General features: G+C 50.1%; 1 protein-coding gene across 1 annotated transcript in view; it reads left to right on the top strand.

Annotated features, from left to right (window-relative positions):
• Positions 1 to 18,006, top strand: part of LOC140379591 (citron Rho-interacting kinase-like) — a gene marked incomplete at both ends in the record, with an annotated part of 39,162 nt that extends 21,156 nt beyond the window's left edge. Inside the window, 4 exons of the mRNA XM_072464274.1 lie at positions 8,027 to 8,167; positions 13,101 to 13,208; positions 16,353 to 16,545; positions 17,836 to 18,006. Coding sequence (XP_072320375.1) covers positions 8,027 to 8,167; positions 13,101 to 13,208; positions 16,353 to 16,545; positions 17,836 to 18,006 — 613 coding nt within the window. The remainder of the gene's footprint in view (positions 1 to 8,026; positions 8,168 to 13,100; positions 13,209 to 16,352; positions 16,546 to 17,835) is intronic.
• Between the last annotated feature and the right edge of the window lie 289 nt (positions 18,007 to 18,295).

The raw sequence follows: 18,295 nt of genomic DNA, 5'->3' as shown, positions 1-18,295 counted from the left end.
AGACTGATGAGGAGGTGAGAGAGGCTGATGAGGAGGTGAGAGAGGCTGATGAGGAGGTGAGTGACTGATGAGGAGGTGAGAGACTGATGAGGAGGTGAGAGGCTGATGAGGAGGTGAGAGACTGATGAGGAGGTGAGAGAGGCTGATGAGGTGAGAGAGGCTGATGAGGAGGTGAGAGAGGCTGATGAGGTGAGAGAGGCTGATGAGGAGGTGAGAGAGGCTGATGAGGAGGTGAGAGAGGCTGATGAGGAGGTGAGAGAGGCTGATGAGGAGGTGAGAGAGGCTGATGAGGAGGTGAGAGACTGATGAGGAGGTGAGAGAGGCTGATGAGGAGGTGAGAGAGGCTGATGAGGAGGTGAGTGACTGATGAGGAGGTGAGAGACTGATGAGGAGGTGAGAGGCTGATGAGGAGGTGAGAGACTGATGAGGAGGTGAGAGAGGCTGATGAGGTGAGAGAGGCTGATGAGGAGGTGAGAGGCTGATGAGGAGGTGAGAGAGGCTGATGAGGAGGTGAGAGAGGCTGATGAGGAGGTGAGAGAGGCTGATGAGGAGGTGAGAGAGGCTGATGAGGAGGTGAGAGAGGCTGATGAGGAGGTGAGAGAGACTGATGAGGAGGTGAGAGAGGCTGATGAGGAGGTGAGAGTGGCTGATGAGGAGGTGAGAGGCTGATGAGGTGGTGAGAGAGGCTGATGAGGAGGTGAGAGAGGCTGATGAGGAGGTGAGAGAGGCTGATGAGGAGGTGAGTGACTGATGAGGAGGTGAGAGAGGCTGATGAGGAGGTGAGAGGCTGATGAGGAGGTGAGAGAGGCTGATGAGGAGGTGAGAGAGGCTGATGAGGAGGTGAGAGAGGCTGATGAGGAGGTGAGAGAGGCTGATGAGGAGGTGAGAGGCTGATGAGGAGGTGAGAGAGGCTGATGGGGGGGTGAGAGAGGCTGATGAGGAGGTGAGAGAGGCTGATGAGGAGGTGAGAGAGGCTGATGAGGAGGTGAGAGAGGCTGATGAGGAGGTGAGAGAGGCTGATGAGGAGGTGAGAGACTGATGAGGAGGTGAGAGAGGCTGATGAGGAGGTGAGAGAGGCTGATGAGGAGGTGAGTGACTGATGAGGAGGTGAGAGACTGATGAGGAGGTGAGAGGCTGATGAGGAGGTGAGAGACTGATGAGGAGGTGAGAGAGGCTGATGAGGTGAGAGAGGCTGATGAGGAGGTGAGAGAGGCTGATGAGGAGGTGAGAGAGGCTGATGAGGAGGTGAGAGAGGCTGATGAGGAGGTGAGAGAGGCTGATGAGGAGGTGAGAGAGACTGATGAGGAGGTGAGAGAGGCTGATGAGGAGGTGAGAGTGGCTGATGAGGAGGTGAGAGGCTGATGAGGTGGTGAGAGAGGCTGATGAGGAGGTGAGAGAGGCTGATGAGGAGGTGAGAGAGGCTGATGAGGAGGTGAGTGACTGATGAGGAGGTGAGAGGCTGATGAGGAGGTGAGAGGCTGATGAGGAGGTGAGAGAGGCTGATGAGGAGGTGAGAGAGGCTGATGAGGAGGTGAGAGAGGCTGATGAGGAGGTGAGAGAGGCTGATGAGGAGGTGAGAGACTGATGAGGAGGTGAGAGGCTGATGAGGAGGTGAGAGGCTGATGAGGAGGTGAGAGGCTGATGAGGAGGTGAGAGAGGCTGATGAGGAGGTGAGAGGCTGATGAGGAGGTGAGAGGCTGATGAGGAGGTGAGAGAGGCTGATGAGGAGGTGAGAGAGGCTGATGAGGAGGTGAGAGAGGCTGATGAGGAGGTGAGAGAGGCTGATGAGGAGGTGAGAGAGGCTGATGAGGAGGTGAGAGAGACTGATGAGGAGGTGAGAGAGGCTGATGAGGAGATGAGAGAGGCTGATGAGGAGGTGAGAGAGGCTGATGAGGAGGTGAGAGTGGCTGATGAGGAGGTGAGAGGCTGATGAGGAGGTGAGAGAGGCTGATGAGGAGGTGAGAGAGGCTGATGAGGAGGTGAGAGAGGCTGATGAGGAGGTGAGAGACTGATGAGGAGGTGAGAGGCTGATGAGGAGGTGAGAGGCTGATGAGGAGGTGAGAGGCTGATGAGGAGGTGAGAGAGGCTGATGAGGAGGTGAGAGGCTGATGAGGAGGTGAGAGAGGCTGATGGGGGGTGAGAGAGGCTGATGAGGAGGTGAGAGAGGCTGATGAGGAGGTGAGAGAGGCTGATGAGGAGGTGAGAGAGGCTGATGAGGAGGTGAGAGAGGCTGATGAGGAGGTGAGAGAGGCTGATGAGGAGGTGAGAGACTGATGAGGAGGTGAGAGAGGCTGATGAGGAGGTGAGTGACTGATGAGGAGGTGAGAGACTGATGAGGAGGTGAGAGGCTGATGAGGAGGTGAGAGACTGATGAGGAGGTGAGAGAGGCTGATGAGGTGAGAGAGGCTGATGAGGAGGTGAGAGAGGCTGATGAGGAGGTGAGAGAGGCTGATGAGGAGGTGAGTGACTGATGAGGAGGTGAGAGACTGATGAGGAGGTGAGAGGCTGATGAGGAGGTGAAAGACTGATGAGGAGGTGAGAGAGGCTGATGAGGAGGTGAGAGAGGCTGATGAGGAGGTGAGTGACTGATGAGGAGGTGAGTGACTGATGAGGAGGTGAGAGGCTGATGAGGAGGTGAGAGACTGATGAGGAGGTGAGAGACTGATGAGGAGGTGAAAGACTGATGAGGAGGTGAGAGAGGCTGATGAGGAGGTGAGTGACTGATGAGGAGGTGAGAGGCTGATGAGGAGGTGAAAGACTGATGAGGAGGTGAGAGAGGCTGATGAGGAGGTGAGAGAGGAGGTGAGAGAGGTTGATGAGGAGGTGAGAGAGGCTGATGAGGAGGTGAGTGACTGATGAGGAGGTGAGAGAGGCTGATGAGGTGAGAGAGAGACTGATGGAGGAGGTGAGAGAGAGACTGATGGAGGAGGTGAGAGAGAGACTGATGGAGGAGGTGAGAGAGACTGATGGAGGAGGTGAGAGAGGCTGATGAGGAGGTGAGAGGCTGATGAGGAGGTGAGAGAGGCTGATGAGGAGGTGAGAGAGGCTGATGAGGAGGTGAGAGACTGATGAGGAGGTGAGAGAGGCTGATGAGGAGGTGAGAGACTGATGAGGAGGTGAGAGGCTGATGAGGAGGTGAGAGGCTGATGAGGAGGTGAGAGGCTGATGAGGAGGTGAGAGAGGCTGATGAGGAGGTGAGAGAGGCTGATGAGGAGGTGAGAGAGGCTGATGAGGAGGTGAGAGAGGCTGATGAGGAGGTGAGAGAGGCTGATGAGGAGGTGAGAGAGGCTGATCAGGAGGTGAGAGAGGCTGATGAGGAGGTGAGTGACTGATGAGGAGGTGAGTGACTGATGAGGAGGTGAGAGGCTGATGAGGAGGTGAGAGGCTGATGAGGAGGTGAGAGGCTGATGAGGAGGTGAGAGAGGCTGATGAGGAGGTGAGAGGCTGATGAGGAGGTGAGTGACTGATGAGGAGGTGAGTGACTGATGAGGAGGTGAGTGACTGATGAGGAGGTGAGAGGCTGATGAGGAGGTGAGAGACTGATGAGGAGGTGAGAGAGGCTGATGAGGTGAGAGGGGCTGATGAGGAGGTGAGTGACTGATGAGGAGGTGAGAGGCTGATGAGGAGGTGAAAGACTGATGAGGAGGTGAGAGAGGCTGATGAGGAGGTGAGAGAGGAGGTGAGAGAGGCTGATGAGGAGGTGAGAGAGGCTGATGAGGAGGTGAGTGACTGATGAGGAGGTGAGAGAGGCTGATGAGGTGAGAGAGAGACTGATGGAGGAGGTGAGAGAGACTGATGGAGGAGGTGAGAGAGGCTGATGAGGAGGTGAGAGGCTGATGAGGAGGTGAGAGAGGCTGATGAGGAGGTGAGAGAGGCTGATGAGGAGGTGAGAGAGGCTGATGAGGAGGTGAGAGACTGATGAGGAGGTGAGAGAGGCTGATGAGGAGGTGAGAGACTGATGAGGAGGTGAGAGGCTGATGAGGAGGTGAGAGGCTGATGAGGAGGTGAGAGGCTGATGAGGAGGTGAGAGAGGCTGATGAGGAGGTGAGAGGCTGATGAGGAGGTGAGAGAGGCTGATGAGGAGGTGAGAGAGGCTGATGAGGAGGTGAGAGAGGCTGATCAGGAGGTGAGAGAGGCTGATGAGGAGGTGAGAGACTGATGAGGAGGTGAGAGGCTGATGAGGAGGTGAGAGGCTGATGAGGAGGTGAGAGGCTGATGAGGAGGTGAGAGAGGCTGATGAGGAGGTGAGAGAGGCTGATGAGGAGGTGAGAGACTGATGAGGAGGTGAGAGGCTGATGAGGAGGTGAGAGGCTGATGAGGAGGTGAGAGGCTGATGAGGAGGTGAGAGAGGCTGATGAGGAGGTGAGAGGCTGATGGGGGGTGAGAGAGGCTGATGAGGAGGTGAGAGAGGCTGATGAGGAGGTGAGAGACTGATGAGGAGGTGAGAGAGGCTGATGAGGAGGTGAGAGGCTGATGAGGAGGTGAGAGAGGCTGATGAGGAGGTGAGAGAGGCTGATGAGGAGGTGAGAGAGGCTGATGAGGAGGTGAGAGAGGCTGATGGGGGGGTGAGAGACTGATGAGGAGGTGAGAGGCTGATGAGGAGGTGAGAGAGGCTGATGAGGAGGTGAGAGAGGCTGATGAGGAGGTGAGAGACTGATGAGGAGGTGAGAGAGGCTGATGAGGTGGTGAGAGAGGCTGATGAGGAGGTGAGAGAGGCTGATGAGGAGGTGAGAGACTGATGAGGAGGTGAGAGGCTGATGAGGAGGTGAGAGGCTGATGAGGAGGTGAGAGGCTGATGAGGAGGTGAGAGAGGCTGATGAGGAGGTGAGAGAGGCTGATGAGGAGGTGAGAGAGGCTGATGGGGGGTGAGAGAGGCTGATGAGGAGGTGAGAGAGGCTGATGAGGAGGTGAGAGAGGCTGATGAGGAGGTGAGTGACTGATGAGGAGGTGAGAGACTGATGAGGAGGTGAGAGAGGCTGATGAGGAGGTGAGTGACTGATGAGGAGGCGTCCTTGTGTAGGCGTCATTGTTCAGGCGTCCTTGTGTAGGCGTCATTGTTCAGGCGTCCTTGTGTAGGCGTCATTGTTCAGGCGTCCTTGTGTAGGCGTCATTGTTCAGGCGTCCTTGTGTAGGCGTCATTGTTCAGGCGTCCTTGTGTAGGCGTCATTGTTCAGGCGTCCTTGTGTAGGCGTCATTGTTCAGGCGTCCTTGTGTAGGCGTCATTGTTCAGGCGTCCTTGTGTAGGCGTCATTGTTCAGGCGTCCTTGTGTAGGCGTCATTGTTCAGGCGTCCTTGTGTAGGCGTCATTGTTCAGGCGTCATTGTTCAGGCGTCCTTGTGTAGGCGTCATTGTTCAGGCGTCCTTGTGTAGGCGTCATTGTTCAGGCGTCCTTGTGTAGGCGTCCTTGTGTAGGCGTCATTGTTCAGGCGTCCTTGTGTAGGCATCATTGTTCAGGCGTCCTTGTGTAGGCGTCATTGTTCAGGCGTCCTTGTGTAGGCGTCCTTGTGTAGGCGTCATTGTTCAGGCGTCCTTGTGTAGGCGTCATTGTTCAGGCATCCTTGTGTAGGCGTCATTGTTCAGGCGTCCTTGTGTAGGCGTCCTTGTGTAGGCGTCATTGTTCAGGCGTCCTTGTGTAGGCGTCATTGTTCAGGCGTCCTTGTGTAGGCGTCATTGTTCAGGCGTCATTGTTCAGGCGTCCTTGTGTAGGCGTCATTGTTCAGGCGTCCTTGTGTAGGCGTCCTTGTGTAGGCGTCATTGTTCAGGCGTCATTGTTCAGGCGTCCTTGTGTAGGCGTCATTGTTCAGGCGTCCTTGTGTAGGCGTCATTGTTCAGGCGTCCTTGTGTAGGCGTCATTGTTCAGGCGTCCTTGTGTAGGCATCATTGTTCAGGCGTCCTTGTGTAGGCGTCATTGTTCAGGCGTCCTTGTGTAGGCGTCATTGTTCAGGCGTCCTTGTGTAGGCGTCATTGTTCAGGCATCCTTGTGTAGGCGTCATTGTTCAGGCGTCCTTGTGTAGGCGTCCTTGTGTAGGCGTCATTGTTCAGGCGTCCTTGTGTAGGCGTCATTGTTCAGGCGTCCTTGTGTAGGCGTCATTGTGTAGGCGTCCTTGTGTAGGCGTCATTGTTCAGGCGTCCTTGTGTAGGCGTCATTGTTCAGGCGTCCTTGTGTAGGCGTCCTTGTGTAGGCGTCCTTGTGTAGGCGTCATTGTTCAGGCGTCCTTGTGTAGGCGTCATTGTTCAGGCATCCTTGTGTAGGCGTCATTGTTCAGGCGTCCTTGTGTAGGCGTCATTGTTCAGGCGTCCTTGTGTAGGCGTCATTGTTCAGGCGTCCTTGTGTAGGCGTCATTGTTCAGGCATCCTTGTGTAGGCGTCATTGTTCAGGCGTCCTTGTGTAGGCGTCATTGTTCAGGCATCCTTGTGTAGGCGTCATTGTTCAGGCGTCCTTGTGTAGGCGTCATTGTTCAGGCATCCTTGTGTAGGCGTCATTGTTCAGGCGTCCTTGTGTAGGCGTCATTGTTCAGGCATCCTTGTGTAGGCGTCATTGTTCAGGCGTCCTTGTGTAGGCGTCATTGTTCAGGCGTCCTTGTGTAGGCGTCATTGTTCAGGCATCCTTGTGTAGGCGTCATTGTTCAGGCGTCCTTGTGTAGGCGTCATTGTTCAGGCATCCTTGTGTAGGCGTCATTGTTCAGGCGTCCTTGTGTAGGCGTCATTGTTCAGGCGTCCTTGTGTAGGCGTCATTGTTCAGGCATCCTTGTGTAGGCGTCCTTGTGTAGGCGTCATTGTGTAGGCGTCATTGTTCAGGCGTCCTTGTGTAGGCGTCATTGTTCAGGCATCCTTGTGTAGGCGTCATTGTTCAGGCATCCTTGTGTAGGCGTCATTGTTCAGGCGTCCTTGTGTAGGCGTCATTGTTCAGGCATCCTTGTGTAGGCGTCATTGTTCAGGCGTCCTTGTGTAGGCGTCATTGTTCAGGCGTCCTTGTGTAGGCGTCATTGTTCAGGCATCCTTGTGTAGGCGTCATTGTTCAGGCGTCCTTGTGTAGGCGTCATTGTTCAGGCGTCCTTGTGTAGGCGTCCTTGTGTAGGCGTCCTTGTGTAGGCGTCATTGTTCAGGCGTCCTTGTGTAGGCGTCATTGTTCAGGCATCCTTGTGTAGGCGTCATTGTTCAGGCGTCCTTGTGTAGGCGTCATTGTTCAGGCGTCCTTGTGTAGGCGTCATTGTTCAGGCGTCCTTGTGTAGGCGTCATTGTTCAGGCATCCTTGTGTAGGCGTCATTGTTCAGGCGTCCTTGTGTAGGCGTCATTGTTCAGGCATCCTTGTGTAGGCGTCATTGTTCAGGCGTCCTTGTGTAGGCGTCATTGTTCAGGCATCCTTGTGTAGGCGTCATTGTTCAGGCGTCCTTGTGTAGGCGTCATTGTTCAGGCATCCTTGTGTAGGCGTCATTGTTCAGGCGTCCTTGTGTAGGCGTCATTGTTCAGGCGTCCTTGTGTAGGCGTCATTGTTCAGGCATCCTTGTGTAGGCGTCATTGTTCAGGCGTCCTTGTGTAGGCGTCATTGTTCAGGCATCCTTGTGTAGGCGTCATTGTTCAGGCGTCCTTGTGTAGGCGTCATTGTTCAGGCATCCTTGTGTAGGCGTCATTGTTCAGGCGTCCTTGTGTAGGCGTCCTTGTGTAGGCGTCATTGTGTAGGCGTCATTGTTCAGGCGTCCTTGTGTAGGCGTCATTGTTCAGGCATCCTTGTGTAGGCGTCATTGTTCAGGCATCCTTGTGTAGGCGTCATTGTTCAGGCGTCCTTGTGTAGGCGTCATTGTTCAGGCGTCCTTGGAGGTCATTAAGCACAACCAGAATGAATCTACTGACGGTTTTTGAGGAAAGTAAATGCTTTTAAGTGCGTCAATCAAACTGTCAAAAAACAAACTATTTCAGATTTTAATCAATAAAAGACTTGAGTCATAAATATTCTCTCTGAAGCTTCAGATTCAGACCTTTATTTGAGTCTTTTGTGTTTTAAAGTGAGTTTGTGGTCTTCCTGCAGCAGGGGAAACTGCAGCAGCAGATGGATCTCCAGAAGACTCACATCTTCAGACTCACTCAGGGCCTTCAGGACGCTCTGGACCAGACCGACATGTTAAAGACCGAGAGAACCGACCTGGAGTACCAGCTCGAGAACATCCAGGTCTGTACCAGCTCCAGAACATCCAGGTCTGTACCGGCTCCAGAACATCCAGGTCTGTACCGGCTCCAGAACATCCAGGTCTGTACCAGCTCGAGAACATCCAGGTCTGTACCAGCTCCAGAACATCCAGGTCTGTACCAGCTCCAGAACATCCAGGTCTGTACCGGCTCCAGAACATCCAGGTCTGTACCAGCTCCAGAACATCCAGGTCTGTACCAGCTCCAGAACATCCAGGTCTGTACCAGCTCGAGAACATCCAGGTCTGTACCAGCTCCAGAACATCCAGGTCTGTACCAGCTCGAGAACATCCAGGTCTGTACCGGCTCCAGAACATCCAGGTCTGTACCAGCTCCAGAACATCCAGGTCTGTACCAGCTCCAGAACATCCAGGTCTGTACCGGCTCCAGAACATCCAGGTCTGTACCGGCTCCAGAACATCCAGGTCTGTACCAGCTCCAGAACATCCAGGTCTGTACCAGCTCGAGAACATCCAGGTCTGTACCAGCTCCAGAACATCCAGGTCTGTACCAGCTCGAGAACATCCAGGTCTGTACCGGCTCCAGAACATCCAGGTCTGTACCAGCTCCAGAACATCCAGGTCTGTACCAGCTCCAGAACATCCAGGTCTGTACCAGCTCCAGAACATCCAGGTCTGTACCAGCTCCAGAACATCCAGGTCTGTACCAGCTCCAGAACATCCAGGTCTGTACCAGCTCCAGAACATCCAGGTCTGTACCAGCTCGAGAACATCCAGGTCTGTACCGGCTCCAGAACATCCAGGTCTGTACCAGCTCCAGAACATCCAGGTCTGTACCAGCTCCAGAACATCCAGGTCTGTACCAGCTCCAGAACATCCAGGTCTGTACCAGCTCCAGAACATCCAGGTCTGTACCAGCTCCAGAACATCCAGGTCTGTACCGGCTCCAGAACATCCAGGTCTGTAATATTTTCTTCTTTTCTCGTCTTTGTCAATATCTTTGTCTTTATTGGACTCATTATGTGGTGAACATTAAAAGATGCTGTTTGAACCTTTCAGACGCCGTTGTATTTAACATTTAGAAATCATTCTTGTAAATGTGTCACACACACTCTGTGTCACACACACACACACTCTGTGTAACACACACACTCTCTGTGTCACACACACTCTGTGTCACACACACACACACTCTGTGTAACACACACACTCTCTGTGTCACACACACTCTGTGTCACACACACACACACTCTGTGTAACACACACACACACACTCTGTGTGTATGTGTTACACACACTCTGTGTAACACACACACACACTCTGTGTAACACACACACACACTCTGTGTGTATGTGTTACACACACTCTGTGTAACACACACACACTCTGTGTGTATGTGTTACACACACTCTGTGTAACACACACACACACTCTGTGTGTATGTGTCACACACACTCTGTGTAACACACACACACACACACTCTGTGTGTATGTGTTACACACACTCTGTGTAACACACACACACTCTGTGTCACACACACACACTCTGTGTGTATGTGTCACACACGCTCTGTGTAACACACACACACACACACTGTGTAACACACACTCTGTGTAACACACACTCTGTGTAACACACACACTCTCTGTGTAACACACTCTCTGTCACACACACACTCTCTGTGTAACACACACTCTGTAACACACACACTGTCACACACACACTCTCTGTGTAACACACACACACTGTGTAACAAACACTCTCTGTGTAACACACACTCTGTGTAACACACACACTCTCTGTGTAACACACACTCTGTAACACACACACTCTCTGTGTCACACACACTCTCTGTGTCACACACACTCTCTGTGTCACACACACTCTGTGTCACACACACACTCAGTGTGTATGTGTAACACACACACTCTCTGTGTCACACACACACTCTCTGTGTCACACACACACTCTCTGTGTCACACACACACTCTCTGTGTAACACACACGCTCTCTGTGTCACACACACTCTCTGTGTCACACACACTCTCTGTGTAACACACACTCTGTGTAATACACACACTCTGTGTAATACACACTCTCTGTGTCACACACACTCTGTGTGTCACACACACTCTCTGTGTAACACACACTCTCTGTGTAACACACACTCTGTGTAATACACACTCTCTGTGTAACACACACTCTCTGTGTAACACACACTCTCTGTGTAATACACACACTCTCTGTGTCACACACACTCTCTGTGTCACACACACTCTCTGTGTAACACACACACTCTCTGTGTCACACACACTCTGTGTGTCACACACACTCTCTGTGTAACACACACTCTCTGTGTAACACACACTCTGTGTAATACACACTCTCTGTGTAACACACACTCTCTGTGTAACACACACTCTCTGTGTAATACACACACTCTCTGTGTCACACACACTCTCTGTGTAACACACACTCTCTGTGTAATACACACACTCTCTGTGTCACACACACTCTCTGTGTCACACACACTCTCTGTGTAACACACACACTCTCTGTGTCACACACACTCTCTGTGTAATACACACACTCTCTGTGTAATACACACACTCTCTGTAATACACACACTCTCTGTAATACACACACTCTCTGTGTAACACACACACTCTCTGTGTAATACACACACTCTCTGTGTCACACACACTCTCTGTGTCACACACACACTCTCTGTGTCACACACACACTCTCTGTGTCACACACACACTCTCTGTGTAACACACACGCTCTCTGTGTCACACACACTCTCTGTGTCACACACACTCTCTGTGTAACACACACTCTGTGTAATACACACTCTCTGTGTAACACACACTCTCTGTGTAACACACACTCTCTGTGTAATACACACACTCTCTGTGTCACACACACTCTCTGTGTCACACACACACTCTCTGTGTCACACACACTCTCTGTGTAATACACACACTCTCTGTGTAATACACACACTCTCTGTAATACACACACTCTCTGTAATACACACACTCTCTGTGTCACACACACTCTCTGTGTAACACACACACTCTCTGTGTCACACACACTCTCTGTGTCACACACACTCTCTGTGTAACACACACACTCTCTGTGTAACACACACACTCTCTGTGTAACACACACACTCTCTGTGTAATACACACACTCTCTGTGTCACACACACTCTCTGTGTAACACACACACTCTCTGTGTCACACACACTCTCTGTGTCACACACACTCTCTGTGTCACACACACTCTCTGTGTAATACACACACTCTCTGTGTAACACACACACTCTGTGTAATACACACTCTCTGTGTCACACACACTCTCTGTGTAACACACACACTCTCTGTGTCACACACACTCTCTGTGTCACACACACTCTCTGTGTCACACACACTCTCTGTGTCACACACACTCTGTGTCACACACACTCTCTGTGTAACACACACACTCTCTGTGTCACACACACTCTCTGTGTCACACACACTCTCTGTGTAATACACACACTCTCTGTGTCACACACACTCTCTGTGTAACACACACACTCTCTGTGTCACACACACTCTCTGTGTAATACACACACTCTCTGTGTCACACACACTCTCTGTGTCACACACACTCTCTGTGTAATACACACACTCTCTGTGTAACACACACACTCTCTGTGTAATACACACTCTCTGTGTCACACACACTCTCTGTGTAACACACACACTCTCTGTGTCACACACACTCTCTGTGTAATACACACACTCTCTGTGTCACACACACTCTCTGTGTCACACACACTCTCTGTGTAACACACACACTCTCTGTGTCACACACACTCTCTGTGTCACACACACTCTCTGTGTCACACACACTCTCTGTGTAACACACACACTCTCTGTGTAACACACACTCTCTGTGTCACACACACTCTCTGTGTAACACACACACTCTCTGTGTCACACACACTCTCTGTGTCACACACACTCTCTGTGTAACACACACTCTCTGTGTCACACACACTCTCTGTGTAACACACACACTCTCTGTGTCACACACACTCTCTGTGTCACACACACTCTCTGTGTAATACACACACTCTCTGTGTCACACACACTCTCTGTGTCACACACACTCTCTGTGTAATACACACACTCTCTGTGTCACACACACTCTCTGTGTAATACACACACTCTCTGTGTCACACACACTCTCTGTGTAACACACACACTCTCTGTGTAATACACACACTCTCTGTGTCACACACACTCTCTGTGTAACACACACACTCTCTGTGTCACACACACTCTCTGTGTCACACACACTCTCTGTGTAATACACACACTCTCTGTGTCACACACACTCTCTGTGTCACACACACTCTCTGTGTCACACACACTCTCTGTGTAACACACACACTCTCTGTGTCACACACACTCTCTGTGTCACACACACTCTCTGTGTAATACACACACTCTCTGTGTCACACACACTCTCTGTGTCACACACACAACAGAACAAACATCATGCAAAGAGCCCACAGACTGATCCAAAAAGAGATCAAAGTGTGGAGGGAAAGCCATTTTCTAGATAAAAGACCCTCTGGTAGGGCTGACATAAGGCCTTCCCTTGGGCATATACAAACCAAAGTTGGCCCACACTGGCCCACATTGGGCACATGCTCACATGGCTCAGTCCAGGACCCTTCATTGAAATAAGGCAGATCCTGCATTGAATTCTCCTCGGCTGAAGTGAATCTCTTAATCTTTCCTCTCACGTTGATGGTCAGCGTTGCAGGATAAAGCAGAGCGTGTTCCATGTTCTTCTCTCTCAGGAGCAATACTTTCTTCTGATCTCGTCCCTTCTCCTGAATGGTTTAAACTTGTTGAAAGCATCATATCTTGAGCAGGTCTTTCTGGTCCTTCAGGCGGTGTATTCTCATGAGAAGGTGAAGATGGAGGGAACCATCTCACAGCAAACCAAACTCATCGACTTCCTCCAGGCCAAGATGGACCAGCCAACCAAGAAGAAGAAGGTCTGTGGTCCTGGTCCTGGTCCTGGTCCTGGTCCTGGTCCTGGTCCTGGTCCTGGTCCTGGTCCTGGTCCTGGTCTCATGTTCTCTCTGTCTCATGTGTTCTCTCTCTCATGTTCTCTCTGTCTCATGTTCTCTCTGTCTCATGTTCTCTCTGTCTCATGTTCTCTCTGTCTCATGTTCTCTCTGTCTCATGTTCTCTCTGTCTCATGTGTTCTCTGTCTCATGTTCTCTCTGTCTCATGTTCTCTCTGTCTCATGTTCTCTCTGTCTCATGTTCTCTCTGTCTCATGTTCTCTCTGTCTCATGTTCTCTCTGTCTCATGTTCTCTGTCTCATGTTCTCTCTGTCTCATGTTCTCTCTGTCTCATGTTCTCTCTGTCTCATGTTCTCTCTGTCTCATGTTCTCTCTGTCTCATGTTCTCTCTGTCTCATGTTCTCTGTCTCATGTTCTCTCTGTCTCATGTGTTCTCTGTCTCATGTTCTCTGTCTCATGTGTTCTCTGTCTCATGTTCTCTCTGTCTCATGTTCTCTCTGTCTCATGTTCTCTCTGTCTCATGTTCTCTCTGTCTCATGTTCTCTCTGTCTCATGTTCTCTCTGTCTCATGTTCTCTCTGTCTCATGTTCTCTCTGTCTCATGTTCTCTGTCTCATGTTCTCTCTGTCTCATGTTCTCTGTCTCATGTTCTCTCTGTCTCATGTTCTCTGTCTCATGTTCTCTGTCTCATGTTCTCTCTGTCTCATGTTCTCTGTCTCATGTTCTCTGTCTCATGTTCTCTGTCTCATGTTCTCTCTCTCATGTGTTCTCTGTCTCATGTTCTCTCTCTCATGTTCTCTCTCTCTCATGTTCTCTCTCTCATGTTCTCTCTGTCTCATGTTCTCTCTGTCTCATGTTCTCTCTGTCTCATGTTCTCTGTCTCATGTTCTCTGTCTCATGTTCTCTGTCTCATGTTCTCTGTCTCATGTTCTCTCTGTCTCATGTTCTCTGTCTCATGTTCTCTCTGTCTCATGTTCTCTGTCTCATGTTCTCTCTGTCTCATGTTCTCTGTCTCATGTTCTCTGTCTCATGTTCTCTGTCTCATGTTCTCTGTCTCATGTTCTCTCTGTCTCATGTTCTCTCTATCTCATGTTCTCTCTGTCTCATGTTCTCTCTGTCTCATGTTCTCTGTCTCATGTTCTCTCTGTCTCATGTTCTCTCTGTCTCATGTTCTCTCTGTCTCATGTTCTCTGTCTCATGTTCTCTGTCTCATGTTCTCTGTCTCATGTTCTCTGTCTCATGTTCTCTCTGTCTCATGTTCTCTCTGTCTCATGTGTTCTCTGTCTCATGTTCTCTGTCTCATGTTCTCTGTCTCATGTTCTCTCTGTCTCATGTTCTCTGTCTCATGTTCTCTCTGTCTCATGTTCTCTCTGTCTCATGTTCTCTGTCTCATGTTCTCTTTCTCATGTTCTCTCTGTCTCATGTTCTCTCTGTCTCATGTGTTCTCTGTCTCATGTTCTCTGTCTCATGTTCTCTCAGTCTCATGTGTTCTCTGTCTCATGTTCTCTCTGTCTCATGTGTTCTCTGTCTCATGTTCTCTCTGTCTCATGTTCTCTCTGTCTCATGTGTTCTCTGTCTCATGTTCTCTCTGTCTCATGTTCTCTCTGTCTCATGTTCTCTCTGTCTCATGTGTTCTCTGTCTCATGTTCTCTCTGTCTCATGTGTTCTCTGTCTCATGTTCTCTCTGTCTCATGTTCTCTCTGTCTCATGTGTTCTCTGTCTCATGTTCTCTCTGTCTCATGTTCTCTCTGTCTCATGTGTTCTCTGTCTCATGTTCTCTCTGTCTCATGTTCTCTCTGTCTCATGTTCTCTGTCTCATGTTCTCTGTCTCATGTTCTCTCAGTCTCATGTGTTCTCTGTCTCATGTTCTCTCTGTCTCATGTTCTCTCTGTCTCATGTTCTCTCTCTCATGTTCTCTCTGTCTCATGTTCTCTCTCTCATGTTCTCTCTGTCTCATGTTCTCTCTCTCATGTTCTCTCTGTCTCATGTTCTCTCTGTCTCATGTTCTCTCTCTCATGTTCTCTCTGTCTCATGTTCTCTCTGTCTCATGTTCTCTCTGTCTCATGTTCTCTCTGTCTCATGTGTTCTCTGTCTCATGTTCTCTCTGTCTCATGTTCTCTCTGTCTCATGTTCTCTCTGTCTCATGTGTTCTCTGTCTCATGTTCTCTCTGTCTCATGTGTTCTCTGTCTCATGTTCTCTCTGTCTCATGTTCTCTCTGTCTCATGTTCTCTCTGTCTCATGTGTTCTCTGTCTCATGTTCTCTGTCTCATGTTCTCTGTCTCATGTTCTCTCTGTCTCATGTTCTCTCTGTCTCATGTTCTCTGTCTCATGTTCTCTTTCTCATGTTCTCTCTGTCTCATGTTCTCTGTCTCATGTGTTCTCTGTCTCATGTTCTCTGTCTCATGTTCTCTGTCTCATGTTCTCTCAGTCTCATGTGTTCTCTGTCTCATGTTCTCTCTGTCTCATGTGTTCTCTGTCTCATGTTCTCTGTCTCATGTTCTCTCTGTCTCATGTTCTCTGTCTCATGTTATCTGTCTCATGTTCTCTTTGTCTCATGTTCTCTGTCTCATGTTCTCTCTGTCTCATGTTCTCTCTGTCTCATGTTCTCTCTGTCTCATGTTCTCTCTGTCTCATGTTCTCTCTGTCTCATGTTCTCTGTCTCATGTTCTCTGTCTCATGTTCTCTCTGTCTCATGTTCTCTCTGTCTCATGTTCTCTCTGTCTCATGTTCTCTCTGTCTCATGTTCTCTCTGTCTCATGTTCTCTCTGTCTCATGTTCTCTCTGTCTCATGTTCTCTCTGTCTCATGTTCTCTCTGTCTCATGTTCTCTCTGTCTCATGTTCTCTCTGTCTCATGTTCTCTCTGTCTCATGTTCTCTGTCTCATGTTCTCTGTCTCATGTTCTCTCTGTCTCATGTTCTCTCTGTCTCATGTTCTCTCTGTCTCATGTTCTCTCTGTCTCATGTTCTCTGTCTCATGTTCTCTCTGTCTCATGTTCTCTCTGTCTCATGTTCTCTCAGTCTCATGTGTTCTCTGTCTCATGTTCTCTCTATCTCATGTTCTCTCTGTCTCATGTTCTCTCTGTCTCATGTGTTCTCTGTCTCATGTTCTCAGGGCATCTTCGGGCGTAAGCGTGAGGACGTTGGCACCACCACAAACGGGGCCCTCACTCCTCTGCCTCAGCCCTCGGTTCCTCTTCATTATGGAGACATGAAGCTGGCTCTGGAGAGGGAACGATCTCACTGCTCTGAGCTGGAGGAGGCTCTGCAGAAGATGAGGATCGAACTGCGCTCGCTCAGAGAAGAAGGTTTGTCTCACTCTAGTTCACTTACACTCTTCAAAGTAGAACCTTCCTCTCAAACACGGGCCATGTTTAAGGTTCTAGTTCACCTACACTCTTCAAAGTAGAACCCTCCTCTCAAACACGGGGCCATGTTTAAGGTTCTAGTTCAGTTACACTCTTCAGTAGGACCCTCCTCTCAAACACGGGCCATGTTTAAGGTTCTAGTTCAGTTACACTCTTCAGTAGGTCCCTCCTCTCAAACACGGGGCCATGTTTAAGGTTCTAGTTCACTTACACTCTTCAAAGTAGAACCCTCCTCTCAAACACGGGGCCATGTTTAAGGTTCTAGTTCAGTTACACTCTTCAAAGTAGAACCCTCCTCTCAAACACGGGCCACGTTTAAGGTTCTAGTTCAGTTACACTCTTCAAAGTAGAACCCTCCTCTCAAACACGGGCCATGTTTAAGGTTCTAGTTCACTTACACTCTTCAAAGTAGAACCCTCCTCTCAAACACGGGGCCATGTTTAAGGTTCTAGTTCAGTTACACTCTTCAAAGTAGAACCCTCCTCTCAAACACGGGGCCATGTTTAAGGTTCTAGTTCACCTACACTCTTCAAAGTAGAACCCTCCTCTCAAACACGGGGCCATGTTTAAGGTTCTAGTTCACCTACACTCTTCAAAGTAGAACCCTCCTCTCAAACACGGGCCATGTTTAAGGTTCTAGTTCACTTACACTCTTCAAAGTAGAACCCTCCTCTCAAACACGGGGCCATGTTTAAGGTTCTAGTTCACTTACACTCTTCAGTAGAACCCTCCTCTCAAACACGGGGCCATGTTTAAGGTTCTAGTTCACTTACACTCTTCAGTAGAACCCTCCTCTCAAACACGGGCCACGTTTAAGGTTCTAGTTCACTTACACTCTTCAGTAGAACCCTCCTCTCAAACACGGGCCACGTTTAAGGTTCTAGTTCACTTACACTCTTCAGTAGAACCCTCCTCTCAAACACGGGCCACGTTTAAGGTTCTAGTTCACTTACACTCTTCAGTAGAACCCTCCTCTCAAACACGGGGCCATGTTTAAGGTTCTAGTCACTTACACTCTTCAGTAGAACCCTCCTCTCAAACACGGGCCATGTTTAAGGTTCTATTTCACTTACACTCTTCAGTAGGACCCTCCTCTCAAACACGGGCCATGTTTAAGGTTCTAGCTTCCAAAGGGGCCTGGTTCTCTCTGGAGGAGCTCCACAGCCAGATGATTGGATAAGAGAGAACACACAAAACACAAAAGAATGACTCCAGTGTGTGTGGTTGCAGCGGCCCACTTTAAGGCTCAGGAGCACATGGGGCCCACGGGGCCCACGACTCCGGCTCAGGCCAGACATCAGATCCTCATGAGCGCCATCGTCAAGAGTCCTGAACATCAGCCCAACGCCAGCAGCCTCCTGAACCCTTCTGCTCGAGGCAAGGAGAGCGCCACGCCTGAAGGTAACGCTACACGCTACACACGCTACACACGCTACACACGCTACACGCTACACACGCTACACGCTACACACTACACACGCTACACATGTTACACACACTACACACGCTACACACGCTACACGCTACACACGCTACACACTACATGCTACACACGCTACACACTACACGCTACACACGCTACACACGCTACACACTACACAATACACGCTACACACACTACACACACTACACACACTACACGCTACACACTACACACGCTACACACTACACACACTACACACTACACGCT

Source organism: Eucyclogobius newberryi, unplaced genomic scaffold (assembly GCF_026437365.1).
Source record: "Eucyclogobius newberryi isolate DKJ021-1_F unplaced genomic scaffold, fEucNew1.0.hap1 SCAF_426, whole genome shotgun sequence".
In the NCBI taxonomy this organism is placed as follows: domain Eukaryota; kingdom Metazoa; phylum Chordata; class Actinopteri; order Gobiiformes; family Gobiidae; genus Eucyclogobius; species Eucyclogobius newberryi.
This window is presented reverse-complemented; position numbering and strand designations above follow the sequence as displayed.